General features: G+C 44.0%; 1 protein-coding gene across 1 annotated transcript in view; it reads left to right on the plus strand.

The window, feature by feature from the left end:
- COL4A1 (collagen, type IV, alpha 1) overlaps positions 1-16,518 on the plus strand; it is a 94,183-nt gene that overhangs the window by 42,963 nt on the left and 34,702 nt on the right. The window contains exons 12-24 of the mRNA XM_008577374.1: positions 582-623; positions 1,890-1,976; positions 2,509-2,535; positions 2,702-2,752; positions 3,524-3,568; positions 3,656-3,709; positions 5,654-5,695; positions 7,433-7,517; positions 7,887-7,922; positions 9,841-10,005; positions 13,155-13,250; positions 15,150-15,233; positions 15,880-15,950. Of these exons, the coding sequence (XP_008575596.1) occupies positions 582-623; positions 1,890-1,976; positions 2,509-2,535; positions 2,702-2,752; positions 3,524-3,568; positions 3,656-3,709; positions 5,654-5,695; positions 7,433-7,517; positions 7,887-7,922; positions 9,841-10,005; positions 13,155-13,250; positions 15,150-15,233; positions 15,880-15,950 (885 nt within the window). The remainder of the gene's footprint in view (positions 1-581; positions 624-1,889; positions 1,977-2,508; positions 2,536-2,701; positions 2,753-3,523; positions 3,569-3,655; positions 3,710-5,653; positions 5,696-7,432; positions 7,518-7,886; positions 7,923-9,840; positions 10,006-13,154; positions 13,251-15,149; positions 15,234-15,879; positions 15,951-16,518) is intronic.

A 16,518-nucleotide genomic window follows, 5' to 3' on the forward strand; every position in this document is an offset into this window, starting at 1 on the left:
TATAGAACTTTTGTTGAACACAGCATGATCATAATGATCTTGAAAATTTTTTGGTAGTTGTGGGACAAAGCTATTACTTGAAATTCACCATCTTTTTTATTTTTGGTTGTTTGTTAAATTTAGTTGAATGAACAAGTGAATCAGTTGGACAATGTGCAATAATAACGCCTGTTCATGCAGGGGTTGCAAAAATGCAACATATATATATATTTAAAATCATGACTTATTATTTTATTTAACTTTTAAAAAAATTCTTTAAATTTATTATTAACTTATTCATTCTTACAAATCACGATATTTCTTTATGCACCTCGCCCGACCTATTGCTTCCCAACCCCCTGCCTCCCTGCCCCCCATCTCTAGTGTCCTTAGGTTTGCTCTCCCCTCCTGAGAGTTCAGTGTACTGTTGAGGTCTTTTCTTTCTTTCTTCCCTCCTTCCTTCCCTTCTTTCCTTCCTAGCAGCCAGTTATGAGTGAGAACATGTGGTGAGATGCACCATCTTCTAGCATTTTATGTGGGTTGTGGGACGGCTGAGCGGAGTCGACAGCTCTAACAATAAAAACCTAACTTTTAATCAACAGGGGCAAATGGGCTTAAGTTTTCAAGGACCGAAAGGGGACAAGGTGAGTACACTTCAGTGGAGTGTTTTCGTGTTTGAACTCACAGTTCTAAACACGACAGAATTTCCGCCTCTGGACCAACTTTATGTTCATAGTGACCCTTCTCTGCATCATGTTCCTGAGTTTGACAACATGTTTTCCTTGACATGCTAGAGTTACTGGCTTCATCCCACCTCCTTGAATAGGAGCTCTCCGTGTGGTCTGACAAGCAGAGGGTACAGTTATCGGTACACAGACTTCAGTCAAGATGTTCTTCCTCAGTGATAAAAGCCAGACCTAGAGTCTATTATAAAAGAGGAGCGTTTAGGACTTGACTGTTGGTAGCGCAGCTCTAGTTAACGCTGCACTGATAAACTAGGATGGAACACGATTGCCAGGTGGCTCGACTCCTGTCCCCTGCCCACCAGCCTCTCTTCTCAAGTGGGAGCAGGGAGGGCACAGAGTGGAGCGGGCTGCTCCAGCGTGGGAAGAGGGAGGCAGACGGTGGGTCCCTGGGCCTCTGCTGTTCCCTGCGGCAGCTTCCCTGGGTCAGACGGAGGACACGGGGCACGAGCTAAGAGGGGACTGCTGCAGACGCTGTGAAGTCCTGGATTCCTCGTCACCGATGCTCACGCTGATGTCGGTGGTCGCGTGCAGGGGGTGCCACATGCAGTGGGGCCAGGACAGATCCAGACTCTCCAGTGGGTCTCTGTTTTCCACCCCAATTTTTGGCCCATTTTTTCCATAAACCTCACAATAAAGTGACTCTGAAATTTACGCAGTTGATATTTTAAACCTCACTCATTGTGCCGTGAATAGATTTCACTTTACTTCCAAGAGTACCCAGCAGTTAGGATGCCTGAGGAAGGAGATTCTCGATGGTTTTACTTTTGGTTTACGTAAAAACACCTCCTCTCTTCCCAAGCTCTGTTAGGCAGTGTGTGTGCATTTCCCCTGGGCCATCAAAATGCGGTAGTGCACTCTGTGTGCAGATCCATGTGTGGATGCGTCCTTCTGTGTCCAGATTGCATTGCTATTACCCAAGATGGTAGCAGCCAGCATTCCTGGCCCCTGGGAAGTGAGAGTCTCCTCCTGCCTTTAGTTACCTGTCATACCATCTTCCTACTGAAACTTAATTTTCTGCTGAGGCAAAGATGGACCAGAAATGAATAAAGCATGATTACATTTTAAAATTAGGTGCTTTGTTTTAGGCTTTCCCCCCCTCTGCGTTTTTTCTTCTCTGCTTAATTATTTTTATACCTAATTCATCCTCAATTTTTGCATAAACAGGGTGACCAAGGAGTCAGTGGGCCTCCAGGAGTACCAGGACAAGCTCAAATTCAAGAAAAAGGAGACTATGCCACCAAGGGAGAAAAGGTATGAATGGATTTCATCCAGCGATAGAATTAGAAAGAATTAGAGAAGGAATGCTGTCTTCTAATTTCAAGATACGAATTTCAAGAGACAATGAGAAACTGGGTCAAAATTCAGAATTTCCAGTTACATTCAATACTGACCTGAAAAACAGATTGACGGGCTCTCCATTTTATGACATGCAAGCACCCCTGAGAGCAGAGGCAGCTGGACACGCGTCGGCCCAAGACCCGTGCGGAGCCGTCTCACTGAGCGAGGGCTTCTTCGATGCACCCAGAGTCAGGGAGGAGCTGGTGGCAGGAGGGAGACAGCTGGGGCAGGAGGAGGTTGGGGTCATCTGCTGTGGATCCAGCAAAGTGAGCTCTGCCCTTCTCAAGCCCATGACCCAGTCACTGCTGGGAAGTGAGCCCGGGAGGCCACTGTGAGCTTGTTAATACCAGAGAGAGCGTTCTTTTTCCTTTTATGTGGCATATAAAAGTGGATATAGCCATTAGATAGTCCTGATCTCTCTGTCTCTCTCTTTAAACTCTTCTAGGGTCAAAAAGGTGAACCTGGATTTCAGGTAAATACATAATTCCTATCTATCATCATTATTTTTTTGTGAAAGATTATAAAATACTGGATTTAAGTCACAAGCTTATTTCACCTGAAATTTAAGATTTACCCGATTTAATAGTTTACTTAAGTTTACTAACGAACCTAACGCTTCCTCTTTTTGTTCCTTTAAGGGAATGCCAGGGGTCGGAGAGAAAGGTGAACCGGGAAAGCCGGGTCCCCGGGTGAGTGTTTCCCAAAGTCCGCTTGTTCCTCCTTGTGACATAATTGTCCCGTTGTTGCTAAGATCTCAGGTTCACAGAAACACAAGGATGAGAAAGGCTCATAGGGTTTTGTCGTTCATCCCTTTCATCTCCCGAAGGCCTTTCTGAAGTCTTTGTGAGCTCCCCGCACTTGAACGGTCTCTGGGGAAGGCGTAGGCCTCGCTGTTCAGGGACCCCGTGCCGCACCGAAGGTGGGGGAAGGTGGCTGGTGAGGCGCCGTCCACCGGTGGGTGGCTCTGAGGTCCCCAACAACACCAGGCTGGACGCGCAGCCACCCCGAGATGCCGAGATGAACGTGAACTTCAGGAGTAGTGGTGGCAGGAAACCTACCCAGCTGCCTGCGGCCCGAGCCCTTCGGTTTCCACCTGAAATAACATGCAGAAACCCCCATTAAAATAAATCGTTTGTCTATCAGCCACCCCATAATCACCAGCTGATGGGAAAACTCAGTGTTAGCTGTTACCAAAATGGGATGATACCTTAGATGTGTAGCTCATCAGACTCCCGTCTTTAAAAATCGAGACGTTCCCTTTCATCCTAACTTTTTCACGCTGTTCACCGTACAGTACATGACTTACTGTCGTAGCCTTGTCAGCTCACATTCAGCCCTCACTCACCCTGCTGTCGTTTCATAAAAGAGACGCTATATTAACTTGTATTAGAATCAGAGCATTGGTGTTCTGCCATAAATATTATTTATGAGATGCTAACGTTTAAGTCTTTACTGTACAGGGAAAACCTGGAAAAGATGGTGAAAAAGGAGAAAAAGGGAGTCCAGTAAGTATTTTTCTCTGCAATTTTTAGAAGCAGTCACCCCACGCCGTCACTAGCTGCTGACTTGCTGCTCTCTGTCTTTCATTATAGGGTTTTCCTGGTGACTCAGGATACCCGGGGCTCCCAGGCCGTCAGGGCCCTCAGGTAACTCGTTACACTGTTTTGAGTTTTTACCTTCATTTTGTAGTTCAACCTAGAAGTTTGTTCATTTTTTTTCTAGAATAAAGGACTCTGGACTCAAAGAAAAAAGTTATTTATGCTCCATTTGTGTAAAAATACCACTTAATTTAGTGGTTCTCTTTATGTGTATGAGTGTTTTAAAGAAAAAAATACAAAATATTACACTCATTCAAGTTTTGTGCCTTTTTTTGTAGTAGACTAGTTTTTTTTCTGATGAAAAAACAACAGAAAATGCAGAAAGATATAATGAAGAAAAGAAAGTTATCTAACATTTCTACTACCCACTCAGAAACGGTCAGAGTGAAGGTTGGTCCTGTGTGCACACACAGGCATATACTTAAAAAAAAATGGTATTGAATACTATATCTTGCTTTTTCACTTAGATATAAGGAGGATCTATTTCAATGTCCATAAAGGTAGTTGTACATATGAACATTTTTAACATCTGTGTCTTTTATTACATGGTATTTAGGTCATTTTCAAATTTTTATGATTACAAGTATTTTTGTCATTTGTCTAATCATTTCCCAGTCATAAACTCCTAAAAGTACAATTTTTAAGTCCCCATTCAGACTCTTTTTATGAAGCTTTTTTCACACGCCACCACATTGCTCCCAGAAAAGTTCTTTGCCAGCTCAGGGCCCTCTCGTTTGGCAACTGGGTATTATCAAACTTTCAAAAATATTTGTCAAGGGCCGGCCCCGTGGCGCACTCGGGAGAGTGCAGCGCTGGGAGCGCAGCGACGCTCCCGCCGCGGGTTTGGATCCTATACAGGAATGGCCGGTGCGCTCACTGGCTGAGCGAGGTGCGGGCGACATCAAGCCAAGGGTTGCGATTCCCTTACCGGTCACGAAAAAGACAAAAGAAAAACAAACAAACAAAAAACCCCCCCAAAATATTTGTCAATCGGATAGGCAGAAAAACTCACTGTTGCTTCATTTATCTCTTTTAATCATAAGACTAGGAAATGTAAAGCTCTACTAAAATAAATAATTTTGAAATATTTGTCATTAATGGTGAAGGAAAAACTAGGGAGAGGGCTTCAAGGTTTTTTCTTTTTATTCAAGCCAGGGACAGGAGAAAGAAATGTTTTACTGTAGTTTTATATGTAAAACTCTGTACATTTTTAAATGGTACATATATTTAGAATATAGTAGGTATTTTATAAGTCCTGTAGATATTTCTAAAGTCTCTTCTTTATTCATGTAAGGAAAATGAAAACATTCATTTCTAGTTTAATGCTTTAATATAAAATGAAAAAGGTACATTCATGGCATAATTTGCATATCTTAGGACTTTCTAAATTACGATGATGATATATATATATAAGAACATAGATATAAAAGGGTTAATTTCTTTTTTTTTAAAAATCTGATATGGATTGCATTAAGCCTCAAAGTAATCAGGATTTATTCACTAATGTTTTCAGTGTTTTCAACACTGTATATTATGTCTTCCAATGGAAATTTAAGACAATCATCACCTAAACACCTCATATAAAATGATTTCGTTAAGAAAAAATAATTGGAAATTAATCACGTTTTTATATTATTTTATTTCATTTTTAAAAATTTTATTGAAAACCACTGTTTACTAATTCAGCCTACCAATGATTCTATTAAAGTTGTCTGAGGGAGATTGTGGTCAGGAGAACAATATTGTGAGCTCTTTTGTAATGTGAGTAATGAGCTTCCAATGTATGTTTTATAGAAATCTTTATTTCCAGATGTCATGTTTATGAAAAGCAAAATGAAATGTATTTGTTTTTGTTTAACAGTCACAGAGCACTTAAGCTACTTACAAGGAGAGATACGAAGCAGACCTCTATTTTACCAGAAAAAAAAGTTGGTCTGCAAGACCATATTTATGGTAAAAATATGCAAGTAAAAGTCATTTGCTCTTTCGTAGGGTGAAAAAGGAGAAGCAGGTCCTCCGGGCCCACCTGGAAGTGTGAGTAAAAGTTCTGTGTGTTGGAGTATTGGGGGTGTTTGAAATGAAGAGAAGGGGGAAAGAGACAGACGGGTACATAAAGCCCAGCTCCGTGACAGTCCCTAGGACCGCATTTTTACATTAAGTGTGTGCATGCTGTTTGAAATAATTTTATAATTCATATTGCATGGAGTTTACTATTTTTATTACACTTTGATAGTTTCTCCATATTCTTAAAGGACTGAAAATGAAAAGGTTTGCACAGGGAGATAAGAATATCAGCAACACACTTTGAAACCTCTCTTATAAGAGGCTGGCTTGTTAGCTCTCTTGGTTAGAGCACAGCCTTGTAACCCCAAGGTCACGGGTTAGGATCCCCATACCAGCCAGCTACCCCAAAAAAGAAACCATTTTTTTTTCAAAAAAATAGTGCATTAAGGAGAATTTCAGTAAGAGAAACAGTTCATGTATGATTTGACTATTCTAGCAAAACAATTTCTATTTTTGCAAATAACATCTTGCTCCTGGTCCATATGCATATTTTTGCATACTTGCGATTGATATACCTAACACTTTTTTAAAAAAATGGACATTCTTCATGATTGCAAATTACCTTTGTAATGATCATTTTCAGTATCCTGTCAGAGTGTTGTAGCATAATTGTTTTAGCCATTTTCCCCCAAATCTTCTTTGAAATGATGAAAATATCCCTGGTTTGCTGCAGCTGTTGCAGGCCCACAGGTGAGATGCGGCGAACTTTTGTAGATGCCATTTTTCTGGTGGGGAGAGTGTGGGATCGGACAAGTCCTCCTTAGGCTACGCTTCCAGAAATAGGATCATCTCATAGCCTCCTTAATGCTTTAATACTTCCGCGTGTATTTATGATCCCGTGTTTGTGATCCACTGTTGCGTTGCAGTGTCCTGTTTTTACCTTGACCTCACCAGCACATTCTATTTGTTTGTTTTTCTTTATATTAAAGTTGTTTGCTTTGTTTGTTTTTAACTGACAAGTAAATGTTGTATATATTTATGGTGGACAGCACATTATTTTGATGTACACTGTGGAGTGGGGGATCAAGATATGTAACAAAGAAATTTCAATAGTAACCATTCATATAATTGATACAATGGAGTTATATTTTAAAGATAACATGCAATGCTTGAATTTGCCGTTTTCCTTGAATTTCAATAATTTATAATCAGGGTGAATGAGTTTTTTCCTTTTAAATGAGGCCAATAACGCCTTTTTCTTGGCCTGTGTCCCTGTGGCCTTAAAGAAGTGCCCACTTTAGGTCATTTAAACAATAACAACAAAAAACCTTTTTCAATAAAAAAAATTGAGTGTTCCTGTGCTTACAGCTGAGGAAATTTAAAGCCGTCCTTCTGATAATACCCTGTGAAGTACATTATTCATTTTGTGCATGTATGTGTGTTTAGAAATTCCAAACCAAAACCTCAAATTGATGTCATTCCAACTTTGCATCATTAGAGTGTGACGAAAGCAGTTGCCAGGTAGATGATCACAAGCGGACACCAAGCTGCCTGCAGAGCCCTCTGCAAAGAGGTCACTGCGCAGTGTTTATTCCATGTGTGTTCGAGACGCCCTCCTGTCTTCTGCTGCTACTTCTTTACTATCATATTTCTTGAGATAATAAACGCATGTTAATTCCTTCACCCACAGCGCTGTGCCACACAGGACCAGCCACACCCCCGCCACGCCTCTGCCACGTGATGACCGTCTTTTCTTCTTTAATTCAGGTTATAGGCACAGGCCCTTTGGGAGAGAAAGGAGAACGGGGCTACCCAGGAACTCCAGGGTTAAGAGGAGAGCCGGGCCCAAAAGGTAGCTTTCCTGGCTGTGTCCCTCCCTTCCCCCCGCACCCTTTCTCTTTTTCCTTTCCTGCGTTGACCTGCACTTACCTGTGTCTTGAGACCATCTGCACGCCTCGCAGGACTGTCTGGTGACCGGGTCTTCCCCAAGTTCATGCTTTGTTGTTTCCGGGGGTACCCTGGAGCCCTTTACTGTAGCTCCAGGCACATGGCATGTCCACAGAGGATGCTCCAAAGGTTTCCAGTTCTGTTTTCCACGTTCCCCTTGAGCGTGGGTACATGTGGGCACAGCAAGCAAGACACTTAGCAGAGCAGTGTCGAGTGAGTGTTATGGAACCGAGCGCACTGCTCTCAGTTTGTCCTCCTTTCTTTCTCTTTCAAGGTTTCGCAGGAAGACCAGGCCCACCAGGCCCTCCAGGTGAGAACCCGTAACTGATTTTATGGTAGAATATTCGTACACCTTCTCTGTGGCTTCCATTCTGAATATGTTTATTATGTACATCAGACATTTTCATAAACTTGCTAGCAATATTATTTACACATTTTCTAGTTGTGAAAGCAAAATGTGCTCCTTGATAAGTGTTTTGCATTTTATAAGTTACAGAGTAGCACGTCATTAATAAACATGTGCGCCGGGCATGGGCCCTCAGCTCTCATCAGGACTGACCTGCTCTCCCTTGGAAAGCGTCCAGTCTTTCCACAGGTCCCCGATTCCAGCACAGGCAGATTCTTTCCCCTCAGTGTCTCTATCCCACATCCCCTCTCTCTGGAACGTTTCTCACCTTGAGCCTCTAGGACGGCACCCCTGCCACCTGCTCTGGTCACCTGTGGTTTTGCTTTTCCCCGGCATCAGCAGCACCGCTTCCTGTGTGCTAGTTTGCACCTCCTAGTCCATCGCGTCTTCCAGGGCTAGGAGTGGCATGCATGTGTCTGCACACACCCAGGTGTGTCTGCACGCGTGTGCGTGCACACATGGCGTTCTCCCGGGCCCGAGAGCAGACCCGGTATGTCTGATGGAAGCTCTCAAGGGCCCCAGCATTGAGACACAACCGACTGCTCATGGCCCTTAAGCTTCGTGCTTTGTTTTTGATTTTTTAAATATAATTTTGTTTTTTAATCCTTTTTGCTTATTATTTTATTGTTTTCCTTTCTCACAGTTCAGAGTTTTCCCAGAGCCTCTTTTTTTCCTTTTTGTGGGAACAGGCGACACCCCACACCTGGCTCCAGGCAGGGCCTTCATCTGCTCCTACTTTTTCTTCTTTCTAAGAAAACTTTTGGATCTCCCATTAAAACCATCCCTTTTCTCAGCCACTCTCTTCTCTTTGATTCCAGGGGACAAGTCACTTTACGTGTTCCCTTAGCGTGTGCCATGTTTACTTTCTGTGACCATTTATCCACACCACACTCTTAACCCACAATGTTGAAAACTATGTCCCAGGATAGCTCTGGCTGGAGGGTGCATGGGCTCGCCCTGTGTCACGCCAGCCGCCCTAAGCCAGTCCTCAGTCCTCGGTCCTCGCACACGGCCGCCGGGTCCCTGCCTCCTCGGCTCCTCCTTGGCTGGCCTCCCTCCTGGGAGCTGTCCCATCTCCTGCAGTCAGAGGCTTCCTCTGCTCACTCACCGCCAGTCAGGACACTGAATGTCTGCCACCATCAACACGCTGTGCTGTGGGCTTGCTCACCCTCCGTTGCCTTGTCCCACCTCCCTCGTCTGTCCTGCTTCTCAGGCTCTCCCTTGTCACACCAACGCTGGCTCTGTCCTCCCTGGAGCAGTGTGGCCCCCAACCTTCATCCTCTCGAGCATCGCTTCTAAAGCCTCCTCAGCTGTCACAGCTCATGCTGTCTGGTCTCTTCACGTGTCACCCGCTCCTGTGACTTCAGACCCTTTCACAGGCATCTTATGTGCCCTTACCTTTGCTTTTCTGCCATTTCCTCTAGACCCTCAACCCAGTCAGCACCCATTTGCTTTATGTCCCCGATTGCTTTGTCTAATGACATTTTCACGTCCTTATTCTCCAAGTGGAAATGGAACACGCCCTCCACAGCCTCTTCATTCATACGTGGGGAATGCTACTTGCAGTGAGAGGAACTCACAGATTTTAGTGTCTCGCTAACGAGTCCCTTCTCCTTAGAGTTAATTTGTAGGAAACGTTTGGCTGTGGGCACTGATGTGGTCGGAAGCCTGCCGACTGGACTTGTGTTTACTTGTCTAGAGCAGTTCCCCTCTCGGTGATGTCTGCTACTCATTTCGCCTTGGACAGAGTTAAGAAAATTAGTTGTGCTGTGAATGTCCCCTGCCTGGAGATTATTTACATGAGATTTTGTGCTGGTTCCAGGCTTCCCTGTACCGGGGCAGGTTGGTGCTCCCGGCTTCCCTGGTGAAAGAGGAGAAAAAGGCGACCAAGGATTTCCAGGAGTTTCCTTGCCAGGACCAAGTGGAAGGGATGGGACCCCAGGCCCTCCTGGACCCCCTGGGCCCCCTGGGCAGCCGGGCTACACAAGTGAGTTCCCTCGGGGCGGGCTCATGTGTCACTGGGACCGCTCCTCACAGTGGCTCGGACGTCCAGTCATTGGTCAGCTATTTGTATTCCACTTGGGTATCTTCACAAAATTAACCACATTACAAAAAGGCATAGTTAACGTTTAAAAGAAAAACCGGTTTAAAGGAATAAGTAACTTGTTAACCAGCTTTGAAGTTAAAAAGCAAACTGGTTGAGTTGTACAGTTCTTATCGAGATCAGAACACACCCTACTTTGTCTAGAGATACAAACTACTACTAACCACACACACACACACACACACACACGCACGCACATTCAAATAAGGAAGAAGGGATTTCATGGGCACAGATCGCATAAGTGTGTGTGGTAACATAATGAATGACTTCAAACCTGAGCAGCATGTCACCTGGAATTTTCTTATTTCAGCCCTCCATAAAAGCTGAGTGCCTAACACTAAACTCTTGGTTCACTTAAGGTGGTCCTGTGATCCCAACATAACACCAGAGCAAACTATAAGAAGATTTCAGACATTAAGTCAACTGGTCCAATGAGAGTGTGTTCACATTTCCAAAGCAGGCCTTCAGGACCTGCCCGATCAGAACCGATGTGTCCTCCACGGACCACCTAAATGCCGATCCTCTGTGGGGTTGGTTAAAGAAGCATTCACAGGTTTTAAGTGCCAGTGGGGTGTATTTGCTAGAATTCCAACACATCTTTATGAAAGGGAGTTTTCATGGATATGGAGGCCAGATAAGGACTGGATAGGACAATCGATTCCATATCGACAACTTCACTGGGAAAGGATTGGCAGGAATTTGGGTGGGAAATGGACAGATGCTCTGTGACTTTACAGAACTTCCTTGTCCTCTCTCGTCATTTTGTGAAATGTGGAAAATGAAGATGAAACATTGAAGTCCAGGAGACACTCAGTCTAAAGTCCTTTCTCCTCTCTGTGTCCTAGAGAAGGTTGTGAGTGTCAGAGGGGCCTTCGGGTCCTGGTTCGCTCCACAGGGAGGAAGTGCCCACGGGGAAGCGGGCACTGTTCTAGAGCAGACACAGAACTCACACACTACCCCGTCCTCCCGAGCACGGGTGATAAGCAGCTTCTGTGACATGCGGGAGGTGACAAGCACAGAGGATGAGCTAAGCGGGAGTTCTGGGGTGGGGAGGGGGGTCGTGATCAGCAAAGACATGGAGGTGGTGAGGGAGCCACCTGTGGGGAAATATGGGAGAAGAACACTCTTTTGGATTTTTTGGGTATTTGGAAATTTGGACACATTTTACCTAAAAGTGCGAACTCTCCATTATTGTTAAGTGAGTAGCATGTGTTAACTGAACACATTTAACGTCTACCATCCCAATTTTCCAGGTTGCCCTTTTTAGTCAGTGCAAATTAATTCCTAATCACAGAGTATTAAGTGATAATTTACAAATGAGATTTTTATTTAGATTTATAGTGTATGTTAAAGAGGCTACATCTTAAAACTATTGCTACCTTGAGACCTATCCATAGCCCTTTAACCATGCAATGTGGAGATTTCCATGTCCCGATTCTGCTGCTGTGTCCCCATTCTGAATGCTGACACCTGGCTCTCAGCTATCCACGGCTGCAGGTGTCTGCAGTGAGCAGATGCTGTGAAATGCAGGCTCTAGACCTGCATTTCAGAACCCCTCAGCAATAATCACTACACTCTTGCTTCAAATTTAAACTTATTTTAGGTTGACTTTGGTGAGGATGTATAATTGCTTTTTTACCAGGGACATGAAGGGATTATAGTTGAGATGAGGCATGCAGGAGGTATGTTCTGGAAAAGGAACATAATAATGTTATGTCTTTCCATGTTCAGGAACCTACATTCCCAGAATCAGGGAATTGATACACCCTAGGCTTGCAGGGCTGGGAAATGCGAGTTCTTTATGGTTAAGTGATTTAGGGACCGCTTTTGGAAGCGTGAAAATGGAGTCCCCTTTGTCCAAGATGGATGGTCTCTGTTGTGCATGGATGGAGTGTCAACAGGAGGCCAACCAGTATGGGAGACAACAGGCCGGGTCTGTAGCTATGGCTGCCACAGCAGACAGTTGTCACCAGCTCAGGCTTTGTCACCTCCTGTGCTATGTCAGGAGAAGCTCACAGAAAAAAAATGAGCAACGAACTAAGCAAGAACGCTTTCTCCCCGATGTCCGTTCCTACACATTGGAGACTAACTTTTTCAGCTACGCTATAAACCAACTCATAAAACTGGGAAGCTCTTGCTTGTTTCAGGTGTTCTTGTTCTAGCTGGGTGGGGAGCTGGAAAGGCTGACCCTGGTTAACACACCCAACCAGAGGGAGGACACCCCTCCCAGACCATGTGTCCTCCTCCTGCAGGTGACTGCCACGGTCCTCATCGTGTAAGGTGTGAGGAAGTCTTCCGCGCTAGCTCACAGGTGTTAGGACTGTGCTCATGACGAAAGGCTTGGCAGAAATGTGCATGTTAAATTGCTCACACCGCCATTTTTCTTCAAAGATATTAAAGAAATACAAACTATTGCAGTGGCTCTCCTAACTATAAAACAATACTTTTTTTTTTTTAACTAGAAGCCATGACAGATGGTGTTGGTAGTACTGATATTTGTTTTCATGCCTGTTTCCGTAAATGATGCTCAGATTGAATGTGCACAGTTAGAGGCATTTCCCCAGGGACAGTCTGCATCTCTAAAATACTGATTCCTTTGCTGTAAATTTGCTTAGGAATAGAGTCATTCTAGTCTCAGCTTCAACATAACAGAGCCATGACCATGGACAAATCACTTAACTACTTAACTTTTTTGAGCCTCAGATTCTTAATCTATTAAATAAGGTTGATGGTATGTACTTTGCAAGATGAAAATGAAATGATATATAGGACAGGGCTAATGAACTGAAGAGTGCTTTAGAATTTGTGAAACAGAAATGTTAGCCGAGATTGCTTGGGATGGTGAGCAGGTGACACTGGATGTGCTGGCTCTCTTTTTGCAAAGTGATACCTTATTATTTTGAGGCAAACTAAAGGTGGATTTCTTTACTTACCAAACAGCCTAAACTGTTTTGGTTCTATAATAGAGATTGAACTGAATTAAGAGAGGATAAAACTACCTAGCCATGATCCTATAATTTTTACAATTTCAGATGGAATTGTGGAATGTCAGCCAGGACCACCAGGTAATCAGGGTCCTCCTGGAATTCCAGGGCAGCCAGGATTGGCAGGCGAAGTTGGAGAGAAAGGTAAGAGATTTTAATTTTTTTGAAACATGGTGGTTGTGTTCGTGCATATGATTTTTCCGCCCACATCCTTGCTGGCTTTGGAGTCAGGTTAGGGTGAGCTTAGATATATTCTTCCTTTATTTGAAACTACCCTCAAAATCCATTCCTAGAATAAGTGTCTTTCCACACTCAGTTGAGATTGTCCTGATGTTGGGCTTTTGCAAGAGAGCAGTGATCTGGGAGAGGAGGGTGGAGACGTAGCCCTGAAGGTGACAGTTACTGCTCTTTATCCTTTCCATGGACAGTGACATCAGTCTTGTTGCTATGGCCACGGTCAGCAGATTAAACCCTCAGACTGATACAGTCTCACAGTCCTTCAGTGCAGAGTATTATAGAGTTCCATTATCAAAGAATGCGCGTCCTGCTCCAAGCCAAATCACACGTCTGTGCATAGAAAGCTCACTACCCTCTAAGCCACGTTTGCATAATCAATGTGAGCAAATCTGCTGCTGATGCATTAAGCACCTTTACCGTTGGCTCTCAAGTTTAATCTTTTCAAATGTTTGCTGTAACATCAACAAAAGACACATCTTTCTTTTCAGCAATCTTGGAAACAGGTGGATTATCACTGCACCAACAGTTCTGTCTTAGAGTGGGGTAAACAATGGGTATTCCTATATTTGCATAAATATTAATAACCCAAAAGTAGAATAAGTAGGAGGTTGTCCCCCAGAATCAACCCCAAGGTGTACCATTTCTGGTTATTTTGTAAGGATTTTTGGTCTTCAAAAGCCTAAAACATAAATGCTACATGAAAAACAGTTTCAACTACCATCTTAGAATTTTGACAACCACACACATTGCAGAACCTTAGGTGGAAGTGATCTTAGAAGTCATCACAGGGGTGCAACCCTTCAGTTTGCCATTTGGTTTTTAATGAGACCGTCTAGTTAGCAGGTGCTTAGTACTTTCTGAAATAGGCTGTTCCATTTTATGACACATCCAGTGGCCAGAGGTTCTTTACACTAAAATCTCATTTATCCATCCCCCAAATCCCAGAAGAAGCGTCTTTCTTCCCCTTGTCTCTATGCTCCTGTTACAGCACTATCAGCCTGCAGGCTGGTCTCCCATCCACCTCTAGGCTCGCAAGCAGGGCAGAGTAATTCAGAGGACCCCCAGGGGTTCCCTTGTAGGGGTTTCTCCACAAGTGTTTGCTTTATATTGTGCCCAATTTGTGTCTAGAAACCAGACACTTTAATGTTTAAGACACAGGTATATTTAAGATACTTAAAGCCTTTGAGCTTAGTTTGATAGCCAAGACTTAAGATGTTAGAATTTCCAGAGGACTTTTCCTCCCGTATTTCAGTGCTCTGGTCTCTCTTCTCTTCTGTCCTTAGTGTCAGGCCAGGCATTTGTTCTTGCTTTTGTGGCCTCTTATTGACATTGAACATCATCAACCAGTGACATAGGTTTAAAGTCCATGAGCTATATGTACAGTTCAGTAAAAAGTACTAAATCAAAGCAAAAACAGACGGGAAGTTTTAGAATTAGAGAAAAATTTACAACAGTCAACTCTTTTCAGGCAGATAAACAAAATTGAATTTCTGGGTCACTTTTTGGTGAGGCAGCCCCTGTCCCTCTGCTGGGTTCAGGATGGGGGCTCACTAACCCACGCAGCAGTGGTCGCAGGTGGAGAGTGCCAAGGCAGCCGTGTGCACAGTGCCGCCGAGCGGAGCACAGCTCAGCTCCTCTGGTTCTGGCCCAGTAGCAGACAGGACCATCCAGAGGACGGGTTCAATAACTGAGAAGACCTAAGTTTGGATGTGACATGCTAATGACAGACTTTGTCTATTCCTCATCGCACTTAGGAGACTTCTGTTCACATGTCACATGTCAGCACCCCTGTGTCTCCTTGTTTAGGTCAGAAAGGAGAGGGTTGCCTAGTCTGTGATACAGCAGGACTTCGTGGGCCTCCCGGGCCACAGGGCCCCCCAGGAGAAATCGGTAAGACCCAGAATATGAAAAGGACAGGTCAGAATTGCCACCCTGTATCAGTGCCTTCACAGAGAAACAGATCTTACTCCAGGACAGACCTAATTTTCTGCATTCAAAATTAGTGCATAATCATGAGAACATGAAGCCATACTTCTGGGATCTGTCCACAATGCTGAAAAGGATCAAGGTGCCTATAATGTTGGCATCTAAAGATTTCCTAATAAAAGGGTAGCAGCATAACAGTTCTCTCGGCTCCACAATTGTAGTTATCCCAAAAGGAGTTAACAGAATGTTTCTCCTTAAGTGATCACTGGGGGTGTGGGTGTTATTCGTATGCATTTGGGGGTCACAGTTTCCCTTTCTGAACCTATTTTGGGAATTTTAGTTATTGTAGTTATCCCAAAAGGAGTTAACAGAATGTTTCTCCTTAAGTGATCACTGGGGGTGTGGGTATTATTCGTATGCATTTGGGGGTCACAGTTTCCCTTTCTGAACCTATTTTGGGAATTTTAGTTATTGCTCTCTTGAGATTCTTCAACTGATCATTCACTTCATAGAAAGACTTTTGCACTTTTAAATCATGGGGGGAAAAACGAGGCTTCAAAGAAGTGACTCGTGAATGCTGTGCTGTTATTTTCTGTGTCTCTTATGAAAGGTTTCCCGGGACAGCCAGGGGCCAAGGGCGAGAGAGGTTTACCCGGCAGGGACGGTCTTGAAGGCGTGCCTGTAAGTAACCCAAATGAGTTTGTACACGTGTGAAGATTTGCCACCAAGCAAACCAGCCAAGCTATACTTTGTTGCATTTGCAAATGTGGCTCCTGCCTCATGTGGGAGCTGGGCACGTGTTACTGAGCCGAGCAGTCTAGATTATTCCGTGTGACCCTCATCCCATGAGAACGAGCAAGATGGTTAAATCCAGAACCACCATCCAACCGCCTTGCCTCTCACCTGGTCAGAATTTCGTCACTGTTTCCCTGTGTTCAGGTGCAGCTGAATGGCATGGGTGGTGTGTCCTTCCTTTGGGGTCTTGGGGAGTTTTTGCAACATGGGGTGCTGCAAGAGTCATCTCTAAGTGGCTACACTGCAGAGTGGATTGTTGTCTGTCTGTGTTGCCGTGGCCGGTAACATCACACCAGATCCTCTAAAAAGTTGTTTGTGAGTAGGTTCAGCACCAGTAGTTTCTAAAGAAAGATCGATGAAAACTGACCTGCCGCCCTCCAGGCTTTGAGATATTTTTCCATTCTTCTTCTTAGATATGTATTTTGAAAATTACCATTACCAGTATCTATGGTAT

The sequence above is a fragment of the Galeopterus variegatus genome, unplaced genomic scaffold, assembly GCF_000696425.1.
Source record: "Galeopterus variegatus unplaced genomic scaffold, G_variegatus-3.0.2 Scaffold1501, whole genome shotgun sequence".
NCBI lineage: Eukaryota > Metazoa > Chordata > Mammalia > Dermoptera > Cynocephalidae > Galeopterus > Galeopterus variegatus.